General features: G+C 37.1%; 2 protein-coding genes across 2 annotated transcripts; both read right to left on the bottom strand.

Annotated features, from left to right (window-relative positions):
- Positions 1 to 8,219: 8,219 nt before the first annotated feature.
- LOC127988089 (E3 ubiquitin-protein ligase RNF183-like) lies at positions 8,220 to 11,047 on the bottom strand. Its single transcript, XM_052590621.1, has 2 exons — positions 10,732 to 11,047; positions 8,220 to 9,096 (listed from the first exon to the last, which is right to left on the bottom strand). Exon 2 carries the CDS (start codon positions 9,025 to 9,027, stop codon positions 8,446 to 8,448), a length of 582 nt encoding a protein of 193 aa, XP_052446581.1. The 5' UTR covers positions 9,028 to 9,096; positions 10,732 to 11,047; the 3' UTR covers positions 8,220 to 8,445.
- Positions 11,048 to 11,701: 654 nt separating this feature from the next.
- Positions 11,702 to 19,126, bottom strand: LOC128014254 (WD repeat-containing protein 31). The gene is made up of 10 exons (XM_052597680.1): positions 18,922 to 19,126; positions 18,234 to 18,370; positions 18,027 to 18,153; positions 16,523 to 16,597; positions 16,219 to 16,363; positions 16,035 to 16,135; positions 15,861 to 15,928; positions 14,823 to 14,964; positions 14,577 to 14,739; positions 11,702 to 13,821 (listed from the first exon to the last, which is right to left on the bottom strand). Exons 2-10 carry the CDS (start codon positions 18,278 to 18,280, stop codon positions 13,661 to 13,663), a joined length of 1,029 nt encoding a protein of 342 aa, XP_052453640.1. The 5' UTR covers positions 18,281 to 18,370; positions 18,922 to 19,126; the 3' UTR covers positions 11,702 to 13,660.
- Positions 19,127 to 20,023: the final 897 nt, after the last annotated feature.

Below are 20,023 nucleotides of genomic sequence, written 5' to 3'. Positions count from 1 at the left end.
AAAGTTCCCTCTTCCAAACACACCAGTCCTGTCCACCTTTCAGCTACCTGCTCACTCTTATTTCAATCACTCCATCTCTATGTTTGAGCTCCACCCTCTCGCTCCCTGTTGTCCTTTCCTCTTTCTATGTTGTTGAATAAAGCTCAAACATGTAGCCTGTATCAGGGTCATTGCACAACTGCAGTGGTACATTCAGGTGGAAAAGTCACGATGCAAATCGTATAGAAAACTGTGTAAAGCATGTTGCATAATTTTGTTAATACTGTTGTTGTTAATAAACTGTTGTACAGTTTTAGATTTAGTCTATTACTGGTATATTAAGGCCCCAAAATTAGTCAAAATAAAAAGCTTTAGTTCCAGGTATTATATAAGGAACTTTTTAACTAGTCAGCAATTGATTCTATTGTCAGTGATGCTACTTTAGTAGGCAATTTATGATCAAAACCTTTTAACCTTTTTAAGCCTGACGAGAAAAAATAGACAGAAAAATCAGAAGTCAAAGTCAAAATATCTTTAAAAAAATATTTGTGCAAATATGTTGATCCATCAGACTGTTTTTGGGTCATATAGTATGATACACTGAGAATATGAAGTTCATAGTCAAGGGTGAAAACACTTTAATTTGATTCAGAGGCTTTTGGTGCAGTTGCATATATTGATATGGCAAAAGTAAGATGAAATTCTTATAGCTTGTAATAAATCAATGACAGCTTCATAACAGTATAGCAGATACTTACATAAGAGTCTCTATCTCTCAATAATGTGTCTTAATAAGATGATATTTAAATGCATTTTATAATCAAAGGTCTGTAGTTGATGTGATGCTGTTAAGCATAATCTTATACAATAATTCATTTATGAAATACAGTATGTCATGATGAATACATTTTTGGAAGGACAAACAAACAGATAAGTACATCAGTAAATCTGAATGACCCATCTCTGCATCACTGGCGTATATCTACATTGTTCACAAACTGTTTAAATAACATTTACATAACTGCTCTGAGACTGTGGGTGGGACAGAAAGCGGATTTATTTTGCATTAATTGCAGTCTATTTCACTAATTATTCAATTAGGGTAATTTTTGCTGGAAGAACGAGATTCCTAACAAAATAATGAACAGAAGGTATTGTAAGTCCAACGGCCCAGACAGAGAGAGACCATGAATTTATCCACGAAAGTTCATGGCCTTGAATTTCCACCTGACACACGCTTGTCACCAAGTTCGTCATCTGTTCCTCTGTTTGTACACAAAACTGAATGAGTGCTTGAGTCACAATCTGGAGTGGACTTTGAGTTTATGTTTCAACATTACATGGGAACCACACTTGTGATTTGCACTTCTGATTTTATTGCAAATTATGCATATTTTATGTCGTGCAGTAGGGGGAACACACTCTTATTTAATCCAGGAACAAATACTTATACTATTGTTCTAAATAAATAATTAAATAATGTAGACAAAATAGCATTTAAACAATTAAAAAAAATAGCATGTAATTTACTAAAGGTTCTGACAGAATGTTAATTGCTGCAGTCTATTTTATTATTATTGTTTATTGCAGCCTATAAACTCTTTCATTGCTAAAGGTTTTCTTTAACTATTCTTTCTATTGCTGTTATTTTTTATAATTATTGCTATATTCTAATTCTGTTGTACCACACTGTAACCTGGATGTTCCAATAAAGCATAAAAATAAATAAATCACTATATTCATATATAAAAAGGGAGCGTGTTTCATGTTCTTAAGATAGAAAGGTGTCTGATTACTCATCCACTCAGAGAAAGTCAGGAAAACCCACTGTATGTGGGAGTAATGGTGAGCAATACTGTTTGTTTGTTGGTGGTGTATTACATTGGCCTTTACCTCAGAGACACGAGCGACTCGCTATTCTGACTGAAAGAGCAGAGAAGTTTAGCAGGGTGTTTTGTTTGGCATTTGCATGCATTTCATAAGATGACTAAAGCAGGGACAGGGATTCAATTTTCTCCATAGGGATGAAAGTTTCAAAATAAAACATCTTCAATAAAACATTGTAATACTTATCCTAAGCAGCTCTGAGATTTACAGCCACAAACTTTAAGCAAAAATGAAAATTGGAAAACAGCATAGAAAATCTAAATGTAATGGTACAGTATAAATCTTAGTTATTAGTTCTAGTAATAATAAAATCTTTGCGGTCAGTAAAATTTTTATTCAAATGCACACACACACACACATACATACATACATACATACATACAGTGCTTTAAGTGGCCCAAAAGAGGTGCCGGTACTCTATTATAGCCAATGTTTTTTTTTTTTTGAAGACTCCCCTCATCCCCTGAGGTAACAACAACTATATTGAAGGGGTTTTATATAAAGCAGTCAACAGGCGACCTTAATAATAGATCATTTTATTAGTTTGTGGATTTGCTTGAGCTAGAAAGAACTACTGAACATAAATAAAATGTGCAAAAGGATTTTGAAAAAATACCCTTAGAAAGAGCTACTGCATTTCTTCATTAGCTTGCGTCTGACCTCCAAAGATATCATTCCGGCTTGGTGGGATGTCAGCTAGCGAGTCAGCTGATTCTGACTGTGTTCTTTTAGTACTCAGAGTCTGAAGCAGTACTAAATCTCAATCTCGAAATCTCAAATGATTCGCGTACCCACTACGAACTCCCGAACTGATTCGCGATCCTGCTCCGAACTTCCAAACTGACTCAAATGATTTGGGAACCCGCTCTGAACTTTCGAACTGATTCAAATGATTCGTGATCCCGCTCCGAACTTCCGAACTGACTCAAATGATTCACGAACCCGCTCCGAACTCTCGAACTGATTCAAATGATTTGCGAACCCGCTCCGAACTCCCGAACTGACTCAAATGATTCACGATCCCGCTCCGACCTCTCGAACTGATTCAAATGATCCGCGAAGCCGCTCCGAACTCACGAAATGATTCAAATGATTTGCGAACCCACTCAGAACTCCCGAACTGACTCAAATGATTCGCGATCCCGCTCCGAACTCCCAAACTGGTTCAAATGATTCACGCTCCATACGAACTCCCAAAATGACTCAAATGATTTGCAAACCCGCTTTGAACTCCCAAACTTTACTGAAAGGTAAGTTGTTAACAAATAAAATATCAACATTTACATTCCAAACTGCTTTCCACGTCGAAACATCCATTAACATAACCAGGTGAGCAGATCACTCTCTCACTATTTGACTGCTCTAGTCTTTATCCACTCATCATCATCATCCACCAATCAGAACACACGAGAGCTCTTTGACCACAGCTGCTGTGCTTCTAAAGCTCTTGCAGCAGCTCAACACTGGTTTTCTCTGAGGTGGTCAATCACATCAGATTGTGGTTAATCTTGCAGATCATGACTTATATCTCTTCCTCTCCCTGCAGTTTGGTAATATAAATATTCCTCCTTTGAACTCCCACCTCTTCTGTGGGTTTTATTGTTCTGGGTCTCAATTTGGGCTCCTGGGGTCTCAAAAAATAAACATTTTCAATTTCCAAGGTGAACGTTATGACAACACACTCTTAGAAAAAACTGACTCAAATGATTCGCGAACCCGCTTTGAACTCCCGAACTGACTCAAATGATTCGCGAACCCGCTACGAACTCCCTAACTGATTCAAGTGATTCCTGATCAACAAACTGATTCAAATGATTCGCGAACCCGCTTTGAACTCCCGAACTGATTCAAATGATTCGCGATCCCGCTCCGACCTCCCAAACTGATTCAAGTGATTCCTGATCAACAAACTGACTCAAATGATTGGCGAACCCGCTCCGAACTCTCAAATTGATTCAAATGATCCGCGAAGCCGCTTCGAGCTCCCGAACTGATTCAAATGATTTGCGATCTCCAAACTGACTCAAATGATTCGCGAACCTGCTCCGAAATCCCGAACTGACTCAAATGATTCGCGATCCCACTCAGAGCTCCCAAACAACTCTTTGACCACTCAAACTCTCCTCCTCACCATGCATTAGGACGATATAGATGCATGTCCTCTTCCAGGTAGATTTGGAACATCTTTAGTTGATTGGAATGCCTTAATAATTGCCCTGATGCTGGAAATGGGGGTTTTCAATGCTTTAGCTATTTTCTCAAAGCCACTTTCTATTTTGTGAAGCTCAAATATGTGTTCCAGTACATCAGAACTATATTGTTTGGTTTTACTCTTTGTGATGGATGATTAAGGGAATGTGACCTTTTTGTTCCCCATAATTATAAACCTGAAGAACAGTAAGTCATGGCTGGACAATTTCATGCTCATAATCACCATGGTCTGCTAAATGTTAATATGAATAGGAATATACTTCAGAGATATTTTACTTATAAGAACTTCTAGGGGTGCCAATAATTGTGGCATTTTTTTTGATAATGTAAGGACTTCTGTATTCTCACATCCAGTAACATCCGTCTGGCCAGTGATAGATGTGAAGTGACATTCAGCCAAGTATGGTGACCCATACTCAGAATTTGTGCTCTGCATTTAACCCATCCGAAATGCACACACACAGAGCAGTGAACACACACACACACACACACACTGTGAGCACACACCCGGAGCAGTGGGCAGCCATTTATGCTGCGGCGCCCGGGGAGCAGTTGGGGGTTCGATGCCTTGCTCAAGGGCACCTGAGTCGTGGTATTGAAGGTGGAGAGAGAGCTGTTCATGCACTACCCCCACCCACAATTCCGTCCGGCCCGAGACTAGAACCCACAACCCTTCGATTGGGAGTCCAACCCTCTAACCATTAGGCCACGACTTCTTAATATTAGTTCCCCCCACTTTTTAATTGTTTAACTCTATTGAAAGTTTATAATTTTGTGAGTTATCAAAAAAGATAAATGATGCAGATTTATTTTCACAGTGGACTTTCCTCATATTTATCAAGGGTGCCAATATTAGTGCAGCATGCCATGAAACACACACACAGACTCAACATGCAAAACAAATCAGACCTCCAAAAACAAAGAAAAGGAACAGACAAAACTTGTGCCAGTTCCCATGAAGGACACACCAGCCCACACTAGTTTATGGAAGTACTCACAAACACACACACACACACTCTCCCTTTCTACATCAGTAACACATTCAAACAAAAGCACAATTGTGCATTGTAGTTCACATGCTGTACACAAGCAGAACACAAGCAGGACAGTAACACAAACAGACTGCTAAAATCCAGTCTGCTCGGTCTTTGTGTTGTACATTAGCATTAGCTGCAAGTGCGACCATACAAAGGCAGAGATGTGTCACAAGAGAGTGGCACTGAACTATGACATCACCGTCTGAATCATTGAATCTAACCAAACATTTACCTTACTACAGTACAATAAAATCATCTCTACAGTACAATCAAACTGTCTCTAGACCCGAACTTGTAATGTCTGTGGACAGCTGATTCCAATCCACACAGAAACAACCGGCATGCCTTCAAGTCATTCCAGACTGTAATATTTATTTAAAGACCAGATGTTTCTGAATCACTTTACAGTAAGGTCTCATTTTAAACATTAAATAAAAAAAAAGAATCTGCTCAGACCATACAAGATGTAGATGAGTTTTTTTTCTTTATTTGAACAAATGTGGAGAAATTTTGCATCACATCACTTGCTCACAGTGAATGGGTGCCGTCAGAATGAGTCCAAACAGCTGATAAAAACATCACAATAATCCACAAGTAATCCATACAGCAGTCTATCAGTTAACATTGTGTGAAGGGAAAAGCTGCTTTTCTGTAATGAATCCATCGTTAAGATTAAACCAATTAAACAGTTTAAACTTTAAACTGTTGTTTCCAGCTGTTCCCCCATAATAATCCATAATATTGCTTTCTCCAATGAAAAAGTCTGAATCAGGAGTTCAAATTATGCAGATCAAGCACAGTGTACATGCAAAAACAGTCCTAAACAAATATGTTGGAGGATTTTGATGTGAGAGGACAATAGGAAATTTACTTTTTCACTGGAAGAAGTGTTATAGTTAATGGATTTGTATTTTAGTTGCAATGAATGATGACTTAAAGTTAAAACGGCGACGTGTATAGGCTAGGCTATGTGTGGATCAATGTGATGTTAATGTTAGCTAATTTGACCAAAATAGACCTGATTGACCTGAGCATGTGCTAGTGCTGTGCTATTTTTAGGTATTTTCTATAGCACATGGATGATGTAATTATTTCTAAAAAAAAAAAAAGAAAAATTCTGAAAAAGTCCAGTTTTCGGTGCAAAGTATCTATAACTTTACTTCCTTCATTTTTTCCCCCTCACATCCTCTTACACAGAAACAAATTTCCACATTTCTGAGGTTTCAAGGGTCTCAGATGGCTATCATCCTCTTTTTACTGGTTTGTGTGGTTTTGCCAAGCATACAAGGAAAGAGAGTCCGAGGGTGCCGCCTCACGAGCTCTAGTACTTTTCCATTGTGTAAGCGGCTCATTACTGAAGGCTCGGTAAAGTTCGGGCCGCATCCGTGAATGAACGCTGGCTAGAGGACGCCATCTGCTGGACGCGCAGGGCAACACATCTAAAGGACATCAACTTTTATAATGCTATCGCTATGTAATCGGTTTGTAAAATAAGACAAAAAAGACTTTATGTAATAGGCCTAAAAAAGACAAAAATTATAAAAAACAGTTTTCTCATTTTATTATTATATATTGCTTTTTTCGCGTGTAGCCTAAATGTTAACAATACTTTGGCCATATAGCCTAGGTATTTTACCATGCAGATAAATATAAATGCAACGGACTTCAATTCAGGAGTCCAGTTCAATGAGGAGAAAATTACACCAAAAAATATTAATTCAACCTGATTCTATTATCCTATTACGAGAATTTAACTTGGATGAAAACAAGACTTTAAGGGGAAGAATTGCAGTGCGTTCAGTGGATTGGACTGTTGTTTAACAACATACCACAGTCCAGCTGACAAAACCTCCCTAAAGAATTTAGAGTCGAAGTGTACCAGAGAGTAGTGTATGTTTAAAGTACCATGCCGTCTTATACCACCAGATCATTTTCTGTAAGGAACTTAGAACAAAGGTATAGTGTTTTGTGCAATTACCATACAGTACTACCACGTAAATACTGTGGTACAATCATAGTCCTTTTTTTTTTGTAACCACTATCCTTCTCAGATGTTAAATATAACTTTAGACTGCATGATGGACATTAAATTTGCCTAGGATGGAAAGATTCAAAAATGTGTTTGTCATGTTGTTTGTTTGTTTTTTACACTGTCATTTGACGTGAATGCAGACACTGTCAGTGATAATAAAGCCCATAAAGTGTACTCTAAACAGTCAAACACTCAGCCTTTCAAAGTCATTTATATGCAAAAGAAAGATTCCTCCTTGTCCAGTGTCTGCGCTTTTCCTCTCAAAGTTTTGAGAAATAAAAATGTCTTTGTTAAACTGAAGCTGGTGTATTTTAATCAGGCAATCCCTTGTCAACTGAGAAGTCTATTGCTGAGTCCCAATTCGCATACTATCCGTCCTAAATAGTATGCGAAACTAGAATTAGTACGTCCCAAATCGTAGTATGTTGAAAAGAGTATTCCAAAGATACCCGGATGGTCTACTATTTCCGGTTAGAATTCGAAGTGCAGATCAATGCACATTCTAAGTGCTAATATTGCCCACAACCCATTGCATGCGGGAGGGAGGAGCTTTGTGATGGCTTTGCGGTGATGTAAACATGGCAGCCGGATGCAGCAACGGAGATGAGCCCTCAGCTTTTAAGTGTAATAATTCAAATGTTATTAAAGTTTTAATAACTAATTAAAGTTGTATTTTATTTTATTACACACTTTGCACATGAACGTCAGAACCAGCCGCCTCACAAACGACCTGCGTTTGGTTCTACGACGACGCAGCCCTGCTTCTTCACTCCTCAACTTGGTAGAAGAACACATTGTAAAATGTATTGTGAAAAAAAAACGATGAGAAAAAAAGATGGGAATAGTAAATAAAATTTTAATGGACATAAAGAATGAATGAAACCTTAACAGTTGTGGTGTGCGTAACTAGGCAACCACATTGTCGTTCACTTTGCATGACGTCATCGAAGTATGTCCCAGAATGTGCATACTCTTTTGCTACACACTCAAAAGTATGTACTTTTTCCTCACAAAAAAAGTACATACTTTTAGGTCGTAGTATAAGTAGGCGAATTGGGACTCAGCGAATATTGTTATGTTATCATGGCAGTTTGTTGTTGTTCTCGTTCTGTTTCTTTTCCAACTGTGAAACAGCCAGGGCCATTGTCGCCACCTTGTGGACAAACTGATTAGTGCAATTAAAAAAATTCAAAGCACATGTGTGAGCTGCGTGTACATTGTACAAATCATTAGAAAAACTAACTGTATGTGATATTCTCATGCTCTAGCGTATATGTGTAAAAACCAATATATTTGGTTTTATTTCTTGTTGCTGATGATGATGATAGTAATAGTGAGAACGACGGTCATTATGGCCACCAGGCTCATGATGAAAGCTTTGCACAGGGGTGTTCTCAGTACTGTGATCAGTAATGACCTCTCTCTACCACCGTCTCTGCCCTGGTGACCCTCCGAGCCCGCTGGGTTCCCGACGTCCAGAGTCTGGCTGATGGCTTGCGTCGGAGCCGGGGCAGAGCTGGGCACTCTCTTCACCTGCAGTTTGCCTTTGTCACGGTTAAAGCGGATACTGTAGACATGCTGCATGGCAGCTGGGAGGTAAGACAGCACTGTGGAGTCATTTGCTAGCTTGGGAAGACCCAAGTTGGGTAACGGGGTGTATGCGCGGCACAGAGGGCACTGGATGGTGTCGGGTTGGGAGGACGTCACGTTCATCCTCGCAAGACACTCCAGGCAGAAGGTATGCTTGCATTGAAGTACCTTAGGGGTGTTGAAGACATTGTTGAACTGACAGAAACAGATGGCGCACTCCAGATCGGGGGGCTCGACGTTGTCGTCCACAGTTTTGTAGGGGTCACGGAGGTGGTTCGGGTCAAACTCCATGACACGGGGAGGAGGTGTGGGAGAGGGAATTCAACAAGCATCTTCAAGATCCATAGCGATGTGGCAAGTCTGAAGAAGTACAAGAACAGATTAGATGCAGATCAGTTGTTCCCAACTTCATTCCTTGAGGCCCCTTTACACTGCACATTTTGCATCTATCCTTTGTCTGACACACCCATTTTCAGCAAGGTTGTGGGTTCGATTCCCAGGGAACACATGTTAGGTAAAATTGTTAGCTTGAATGCACTGTAAGTCGCTTTGGATAAAAAAAGTGTCTGCTAAATGCATAAACTTAATTTAATTTAATAATTTTTAATTTACTTGGAGTCTACTAATGAGCTGATGATCTGAATCAGGTGTGTTTGATTAAGGAGACATGGAAAACCTGCAGTGTTGGGGGGCCTCCAGGAATCTGGTTTGGAACCAATGGATTAGATTAATAAGTTAGATTGTTAATGAGTTTAGAATGATAATGAGTTTATTATTATTTTGTACCACCAGCCATAGAAAAAAATAAATCTAGAAAAAAACACAAAACAAAAAACAAAAACCGTGGTATGCTATGAATATTTTTGGCTTTGTGAAAAATTTCTTATGTTCAAACAGAAAACAAAACAAAACAAAAAACTAAATTAAACAAAAACAAAACAGTAAACCAGTGATGGACTAGCCATTCATTGAGAGTGTTTCTCTACCTTCAGCAATTTTTATTTTGTTTTTGAGAACGGATGGCTGCATAGAAAAAAATACAATTAAATAAAACCTGGCTTTGCACACAATAAATATATTGTTGGCCGTGTGGATAATTTCTCATATCCCACTTTGGATAAAAGCATCTGCTAGAGTAAATGCATGAATGGAAACGTTTCTGAACAACACCCTTGACTTCATGGCTGCTCCAGATGGACCGTCCGTGTCCCATCTCTTAGCTATCAGTTATAGAGAATGATGTACAACTGGTAAACAGACTTGTTTGTCGTTCTGCCCACGATCTAGATTTGTTCACAAAAAAAGATTTGCCTTGGAAATGCTTTCCATCAAAGATTGCCCCAAAACTATGCAAAGCAGCAGAAGGGTGTCTTATTACTGATGGCCATAATGAAGATAGAAAGGATTGGGTTACTTCATTAGAGGTTCATTAGATGACCTTTAGTTTGGCCTCAACTTATATTAGTTTGCATTTATGATGGCAGTATAGTCAAATATGATGTGTTTAAATGAGGCTCAGGGCTTCAGGATTTAACTGCAATATGTTTCTTAGTCTGCTGACACCTGCAATTGTATTATTATTTTTAAGTGGATTTGAGATGGTTGCTTCACAGTTTACAATGCAAACTTAACAAACTTAACAATACAACTTAATCTATATGTCCAGTATGTTTGAGAGCATGCACTCTAATTTACCTACATACAATTTTTCAAGTATTGAACATCTGATTTCATATAACATACCTCAAGGTTTTGGATGAGAGATGCATGACACATTCAAAGTCTTCTTTTATAATGGCATAATCCCATTTAACCACATTGGTTTTCAATGATGAGTTTATAAACTACAGGCTTTGTGCTGCATAGCATGCTCAACTATTATCAAGTCAAGCAAAATATCACATTAAAGCCACTCTTGTTCATTAGTTCTTCTTAGTATAAAGATAGCAGACACAAAAATACACTCATGTAATATATAGATTCACAGTAACTCACTCATTTCAAGCTGACTCTTGTTTTACCCCGTCAGATGAGGCAGGTGTCCTGGACCTTGAGACTGTAGTTTGTGTCTTTGATGCCTGTCGGAGAAAATGATATGTGTCAGTGTCTTTTCTCAATGCCGACTCGATGTCTTTGTTCATCTACTGCACTTTTCCTGACATGATTTACATAGAAAAACAAAAACACAGAGTCACTCTACCACTTTCTTTTCTTTTTTTAGTCTCTCGCTACCACTGTGCTGTAAAGAATGGCAACATTTGAATACTGGAGCAGCAGGCAGGAGGAAATGCACAGTGAGTAGTCAAATATAGCCGCCCTGCAGATCAGCAGTGTAAACTCAACAATCCTGACCTGAAAGAGAGAGAACCAAAGAGGGAATAGAGAATACATACCTGACCTGGAGAGAAGACTGTGTGCCAAAAGCCTCCATCTTTACTCCACCAAAAAGTTACTCGGATAGTACCATTGTGATATACATGCACACACACACACACACACACACACACACACACACACGTACACACACACACGCACACATGTAAACATGCATGCATACAAACACACACACACACACACACACACACACACACACACGTAAAAATGCACGCACACACACAAACACACACATACACATGCACGCACACACACAAACATGTACACATGCACGCACACATACAAACACACACACACACGCACATTAATTCCTGATAAAAAGAAAACTATAAATACATTAAAAAAAATTACATTTTGGTGCAATTATGTTGACGAAAATTTTCTTTTTAAGCTGTAAAGTAAAAAAAAAAAAATGAATTGAATTAAAAGTTTGTAGGGAAACCTTTGGCTTTTGTTCTTGTTCATCCAAACTTTCTTATTCATAGGCAGCAAATATCAAGCTGCGTGTATTATTTCATGGATGTTTCCATATCCTCTTGTGTCTGTGTGCAAAAAAAGACACAAAAAGGTGTTGTTTTCATTGGACTGAAATAATTTATTCACGTAATGTGCAAATACATAAACATTTCCTTCCAATTGATAACTCCACACCTCAGCATTTACATAAAAGTCAAATAAACTCATCAGCGTAACCTTCTACGTCCTTCTGAGTCATGATACATGAATGCGCTTGCTGTATTTGTTCATCAATATTCTGCTAATGTTATATAGTGGCTGCAAAAAGTATTTGAACAATATAAAATACACAACTAGTCACTGCAGTACACAGTATAGTACATAGCATTAAGCTGATGACAAATGCTAAATATCATGTGATATGTAAAGTGATGAACTAGATTTGTGTATTTTTTTGAGGAGAACTGACTTCAGAAATCCAAAAAACAACAACAAAAAATTGGAGCAAAAATAATAAAATTAAATACAAATATAATTAAAATAAACCCCTGCCCCTCTCAACATAGGACAATATTACAATACATAAACAAATAAAATACATAATATATATTATAAAAATACAATAAAATGCCTCTGGCAGCATTTGCTTGATATTTTGTTTTCCAATGCAATGACATTCAGGCCGTGTGATTCAAGTGAAAAAAATACTTTTCTGAGGTCATTGTATGTTATGCAGAAATAAAATTCATAAAACAAAACAAAAACTCTTTGGTTTGTATATTTGTGAAAAAATATTTTTAAAACATCCCAATCCTGTCATTACACGTGAAATCAACATTGCCATGTTGGCAGGACAGTATTTTCAGAGAACGCCACAATATTCTAGAACTATGGTCCTAATATTAAAGAATATATATATATATATATATATATATATATATATATATATTTAAAAGCAACGACCACAAAACACATTGCATCACTGATTTTCATTGACTTCACATTCTGTGTTGTCTGATCATGTTTCTGGGAAAATATTGAGATCTGCTGTTTTTGTCTGGAATTCTCTAAAGGGCCAGATCATCTCATAAGCATCCTCTCCCTCTCCGAGTGTGAAATACAAGACCAGACTGTTTCCATAAATGTTTGAATGTGTTTATGAGTGTGTGTCTGTAAACTCTAGCAGCTTCTTTGTGAAAAATGATTCAGCTTCACATGTTGCCAAACCCTGAGCCTGTGTGATGTAGAAGAGTGAAGAGTGAGAGACTGAGATTTCATATCCGTTGATGTACTTTCTGCATGAATGATTTTGGCAGTGCATCATTTTGACCCATTAGCAATTGCTTAATGAAAAGTGCAAATAAAAGGTATTTTTTTTTGTGTGTAAAAAATACAGCACGGATAGGTTTTCTCCCCCTCTAGATTTTACTTAGTTGTAAGAGAAAGTATCCAGCTGAAAATATATGTTTAGGAATGTATATATAAAAAAAGTCCACATTTAATTAAGTAGTAGTAGTAAAAAAAAAAAATCTTCAGAAATAAATAAGGGAAACAATATTGTCCCATTAAATTAACATTCATTTATTTATTTATTATTTAGAAATTCTAATGCTTGAAAACAATACTTGATCTTCATTGGATTCAGATGAGACTACTTTTTCCACTAAAGAAAGCGATGTTATGGAAAGAGGACTCATATTTTGGCTTAATGCAATTTGAAGGTTTGAAGTTAAAAATATCTTAAAAGGATTTATTATAAACACGCCGATTTCTTGTGGATTATTAGGATGTTTTTATCAGCTGTTTGGACTGTCATTCTGACGGCACCCATTCACTGCAGAGGATCGTGATGCACTGCTTCATTTCTCCAAATCGGTTCAGATGAAAAAACAAACTCATCTATATCTTGGATGTTGAAGATGAGTACATTTTCAGCAAATGTTAATTTTTGACCTATTCCTTTAACAAGAATAGAGTGTCTACATACTGTAGTATGCATTCTCATTTCCAGGAGTTCCAGTTATTAAATATGTGTGTTTGTTCAGTTTGATTTTCCAGGTGGTCCAGATAGACGTCAGAAGCGAGCCACTTCAGTGAGGCTGGGCACTGCTCCCTGATCTAGATGCAGCTGGTGCAGTCCTGAGTTAAAACTGGCACACAGGAGACTGCTGGAGTCACACGGAGCCAGAGACACCAAGGGCCCTGAGCCGTCCAGCGTTAACGTGTACAAACACGCTGAGGAAACAATATGGAGGAGACCAGAATCAAACCATGTAGATTTTAAGCTAATTATACCAGCCTGACATGTTTAGCAAAAGCTGTTTGCTTCAGAAAGCACGACACACATGAAATATAATGTGAAAGGATGTCAACCATTGCCTTTGACATTGTTATTTAAAGGAGAAGTATCATTTTTTATGTTTCGTAATGATTTACATTTCAACTCCACATATACAGTATATAATAATATATTGCGCTTTTAAAAGAAGTTATTTACACCAAGGCTGCATTTATTTAAATCAAAAACACAGCAGTCACAGATATACTGTATAATATTATTACTATTTAAAATAAGCTGTTTTCGGTTTAAATAAATTTTTTTGAAATATAATTCATTCCTGTAATACAAAGCTCATTTCAGTATCATTACTCCAGTCTTCAGGGTCACATGATCCTTCACAAATCATTCTAATATGCTGATTTGAATATTACTGACTTGTAACTTATATATTATTTAATTTCTAAATTATTATTAATACTAAGTTAATTACTACGTGGCATATATTTAAATATTTCGATTCAATTAAAAATATGTCAGCCAGAGGAGATTGGCCTCCCCAGCTAAGTCTCTCAAAGTTTCTAAACATTTTAGAGCGTTTTCTGAGTTGAATTCTATAAACAGGAAACTGGTCTGTTAACAAATGAGCCACCTGGCCAATTCACTCGTGTGTGTTTGAAAAACATATTACAAGTATGTGTGTGGGTGTTACCTGCAGTGTTCTGATCCCATATTTTTACTGAGCTGTCATATGACGACGACGCCACGAGAGCAGGATATCCGGGACGGGGAGGCACAAACACGCAGCATGCTGTGGTCTGCAGGTGTCCTCTGTATTCGGCCACTTTACAGCCGGGCTGTCTGAGGTCCCACAGCTACACAAAAGCATAAACACACAAATGTTTAAATCCATGTACATGCACAACTGTGTCCTGGCAGTATCTGTTTCCACACTCACCGTGGCCTCACTACCCTGACCACCGAAACCATTGCTGGACGAAAGCAGGTGGTAACAGTTGGAACTGATGTCACAGTGGGTCTGGATGTGCTGCTTTGCCGGAAAAGTGTTAGTGACCTGCCAGGAACGGCTATCCCACACCCTGAGACAGATAACACACACCAAAACACAAATCTAAATCATTAATATAGCACTTTTATAATATGCATTGTTCCAAAGCAGCTTTACAGAAAATTATAGTGACAATGTTTTTGTGCCTTACAGTTTTACATCACTCATGAATGGATCCTCTGTAGTGAATGGGTGCCGTCGAAATGAGAATCCAAACATCTGATAAAAACATTACAATAATCCACAAATAATCCACATGATTTCAGTCCATCAGTATAAAAACAAATCCATCATCAAGACTTTTATTATTATTTTTTTTTTTTACTTTGTATAAGTATGAGTCTCTATCCATAATATTGCTTTTCCAGAGGAAAAAGGTGTCTCGTCCAAAATATGCATATCAATCACTTTTTAGTTAAAACAGTCCAGAATAATAAAAAAAAGCATTAATATATATATATATATATATATATATATATATATATATATATATATATATATATATATATATATATATATTATAAAAATTGAAAAAGCATTGTTATAGTGTATGGTATATTGACCAGAAGCAATGTTTAAAGTTAAAATGCCCTGATGGATTTGTTTCTTACAAATATGCAGCTTTTTTCTTCGCAAGACAGTAACTTATGGACTGGAGTCGTGTGGATGACTTATTGGTTATTGTGATGTTTTTATCAGCTGTTCGGACCCTCATTCTGACGGCACCCATTCACTTGCAGAGGATCCGTTGGTGAGCAAATTATATAATGCTATATTTCTCCACATCTGCTCTGATGTAGATATAATTTACACGATCACTCAGCTTATTCGTTTAGTAAATCTTTTCTGAGAAATGCATCTCTGTAAACAATAACCATTCATCAACTTAACGGATCATATGACATACAGTATCAGGAAACTTCTGACCTTATCGTCTTGTCTTCTGAGGTTTGGACAATAGATGTGCTTCCTGGTACCCAGCACACATGAGTCACCTTAAACGGAGCGCAACGGGACAAGACACGTTCATAATCGGGGACCAAAAATAATTTTAACACATACACAAGAATAATAGGACATTCTGAATACAGCCTTTCTAACCAGGTTTCGTGAGATGGTGTGTTTTTGCAGACATTCTCCCGACTCAATGTCCCAGAGGCGCATGGAGTTATCACGAGAGCCCGTGCATAGCTTTGAGCCATCTACGAAATGAATAAAACCACATGAAAGGACCGTATTTGAGATTTTGTGGTCCTTGAGTGTTTTTCGTTGAGGGTTTGTTCACCTGGGCTTACCGCTACCCCGTTAACTACAAGCTCATGGCCACAAAACTCCTGGACGGGTTCTGTATCTCGACCCAGATCCCACATCAGCACCGACTTATCACGGGATGCACTGAAGACCAAGGAACTTTCTTTAAAACAGCATAACTAAAGGAAAACAGAGAGATTTATACATACAAAACACTTGAATGATATCCATGTGTGCAAAATAATGAATGCTTTATTCATTTTTGCTCCACCAATGAAAACTCAAAGCTTTGTATGTCAAATCAAATTAGAGGCACTAACTGCAGTTTTAATTAATACCTTTGTAATCTCTCTGCTGTGGCCCCGGAAAGATTTACACCGTTTTCCAGCTCTCCATTCATAGACAACAACAGCCTGTCCCAAAACAACAACAACAACGACAAAAGCATATTAAAATCCACACCATGTAAATCAATGAACAATATATAATGACGATTACTGCCTGTTGATTTAAAGCCACTAGTGGCACCAAACTGAACTGCAGGAATAGCTAGATTTTGACATGCTTGATGTTATCATCTTGTAAGAGCATTGCTATGTGGTTTCTAAGATGTCCGGAGTGGTTTTAGCATGTACAGTTGCTATGATGTTCCGTATGTTTGCTGCAGTCAAAACTAGAGTTTTAATGACAGTCACAATGTAAATATAAAAAAAAATTATTTGACCACAGAATGTTTTTAACCAATCAGAATCAAATATTCTACAGATTTAAAGATTTGTTTAACTGTACAATAAAGCACCACTAATAACACTTTACAAACTTACATTTCATTTATGTATTGATAAGTAGAGTTTACAGTGAGATCACAGTTCTCTTTCACCAGTCTTTTTGAGTATTATTTTTATACAATTATATTATTTATAAACATTTCAAATTAGTCTTTATTATTATAATTTTCATATTAATTTTTGTTTAATTTGTATAAATTTTTATATGCTTTGACATTTTTTTTACTTTCTTTTTACAGATTTTAATTTTAATTTTATTTATTTTTATTTCAGTTTTAATTTGAGTAATTTTTGTATTCAACACTGAAAAAAATTATTAATTGAATTTACTAAATGTTTTTATTGTAAGTGGTTGCAATCAATTTATTTGAGCTATATTTAAATAAACAAATTTAGTTGATTAACTTTCAGCAAAATTTGTTTATTTAAATAAACTGATTGCAACCACTTACAATAAAAATTTAGTATATTCAATTTATAATTTTTTTTCCAGTGAACTTCTAATTTTCATTGACGTTTTTCAACTAATATTTATACATTAATAAAATAACATTTACATTTATTCATTTAGCTGACGCTTTTATCGAAAGCGACTTACAATTGCTATATATATCAGAGGTCGCATGCCTCTGGAGCTACTAGGGGTTAAGTGTCTTGCTCAGGAACACAATGGTGTCGGATTCGAACTCGGGTCTCTCACACCAAAGGGATGTGACTTATCCACTGCGCCAACACCACCCCATTATTGTAAATAAAAATTACTTTTAATAGTTTCATTTAACAATAATAACACTGATTACATGGTTTACTTCTAATTTCATTGCACATATTGTTATTTACAAATTTCTTTAAAGATAAACAAATGACAGAATGCTTTGCAATTCCACAATTCATTCCAATCAGTTTGAACCACTTTATGAGTTAGCCATGATAACCGAGGTGGGTGGAGCTTAGCGAATGGTTAATTATTTGTGCATTTCCATCGGGTGTTTGTGGAACACCTCTAACACTCATTAATCTCCAAACCTCCCTATTCAAAGCTTCTCAAACTCACCTGGTCATGCCCTCCTGACACGCACAGGTCAGAGGTCAAGCTGACGACACAGTTGATGGCATCTGTGTGAGCAGGTTCATACTGCACTACCTGGTGCACAGGTGCAGGCTCCGCCCCCTCTTTGGCCCTGTCAACAATACAGCGTCAATGACCATAAATTCATCACAACCAGCTGTCAAAACACCACTGCTCATCATGATATCTCACTTGTAAATGTCCGAGCGCCTCCGGAACTTGCTCTGCAGTTTCCCCATGCTTATAAATTGGTGTCCAATAACCCGATTTCAGGATGTCTTACTCATCTCTCCACAGCGCAAGACTTCATCTTCAGACTCTTTTGGGATCTGTGAGAATTACACACATTTAGACGTTAATGAAGATATCAAGTCCTTTGGCAACTTCACAAGGGAGCTATTACCTGCCAAGAACAGATGCCCATGTTGTCTCTAGCATAAGCTGGTAATCAGTTATGTACTGGGTTCAGTTATGTATGGACACAGCTTGCTTCTGAGAGCTACAGGAAGACAGGGAGGGCGACCTGAATCCTATTAAGTGCATTAGTGCCTCATCGCATTAGGTAACTAGTAGGATGCAATATGACAATATTCGGCCAAACCAATGTATCCATCTCCTGCAATTAACCTTCAGATATGAGACAGCTACACACACACTCACACAGAGAGAGAGAGAGAGAGAGAGAGAGAGAGAGAGAGAGAGAGAGAGAGAGAGATGTGCCGGTGCAGAATACACTGCTCTGTCGAAGGCAAACCAGCAAGAATTGCATGACAAACATACAACATCGCTTTTAAACCATGCATCTGCTATAACACTCCACGAGACAAACGCAGACGCGCATTAAATGTAGTAAAGTTCGCGAGACCGAAACAAAACTTACCGTCCCGAACCTTAAGACGCTTAGCGTCAGCGTGTCGGTGTTATTGTGAACGACTCGCATGGGTGTGTGCGATGTCCGAGCTGTCTGGAAGTACGTGAACGAAATATTTATCGCGCATCGTGATACGTTTCGGCTGTAACGTTAAGTCTACAGCGGCTCCTCGTCTGCAGCTTCTCTAGGAGCGACGCTTTCGCTGTTACCAGGCGCACGGAGGTCACGTGAGCGCAAAGGGGGCGGGGCTTCAGGTCACGTGAATTTTCTGAGCAAAATATAATTTAAATTATTTTAAATTAAATTAAATTAAATAAAAAATTAAATTTAAAAATAATAAATAATAAAAAATTTAATTTAAAATATAATTTCACCTTAAATACACAAGTAAAGTTAAACGAAACAAAATGAAACCACACACACACTCACTATATTATAACTAAATGATTTTAAGTTGTTTAAATTTGCAGTTACAAAACAAAAATAATCGAATAGAAATATCTCATACATCTAATATTTAAAAATAAGACTAGCTTTTACACCAAATATGTTTTTTAACAACAGATATGCGTTCTCGACTTTACTGTTGTTCTTTAGGCTACAGCCATTAAAGAATTAAAATTCTTTAAGTCAGTGGAAAACAAATAAATATTAATTCTAAATATGTTCATAAATTCAAAATAAGAAATTAAAATTTGCATTGGGGGTGGGGGGCATCATATCTGTAAATGTCGATAGGCCATTATGTCGATACAAGTACCAAGTGAAACGAAATTTTTCGGAAGTTTAAAGTCAGAAAGAGCTTTATTGGCAATTATGTTTACACACAAGGAATTTGTCTATATAGCTTCCAGTGCAGAATAAAGTACAGACATCCTGAAAAAATACATAGTGCAGACATGCCCACATAGGAATTACTCAGTAGAGATTAAATATAACTCTAATATGAGAAAATAATGCAATACAATACATTAGAAGAAATATGGAGAAAAAAAATATATAAATGTTTTCATGATTTTTTTTTCTTTTACAATATACAGCTTATGTAGTTTACAAAAGTTAAATTTTCAGATGCTATTTATAAATGTTTCAGTTATAATGGACAATGTAT

Source organism: Carassius gibelio, chromosome A5, assembly GCF_023724105.1.
Source record: "Carassius gibelio isolate Cgi1373 ecotype wild population from Czech Republic chromosome A5, carGib1.2-hapl.c, whole genome shotgun sequence".
NCBI lineage: Eukaryota > Metazoa > Chordata > Actinopteri > Cypriniformes > Cyprinidae > Carassius > Carassius gibelio.
Note: the sequence above shows the minus strand (reverse complement) of the source record. Positions and strands in the feature narration are given on the sequence as shown.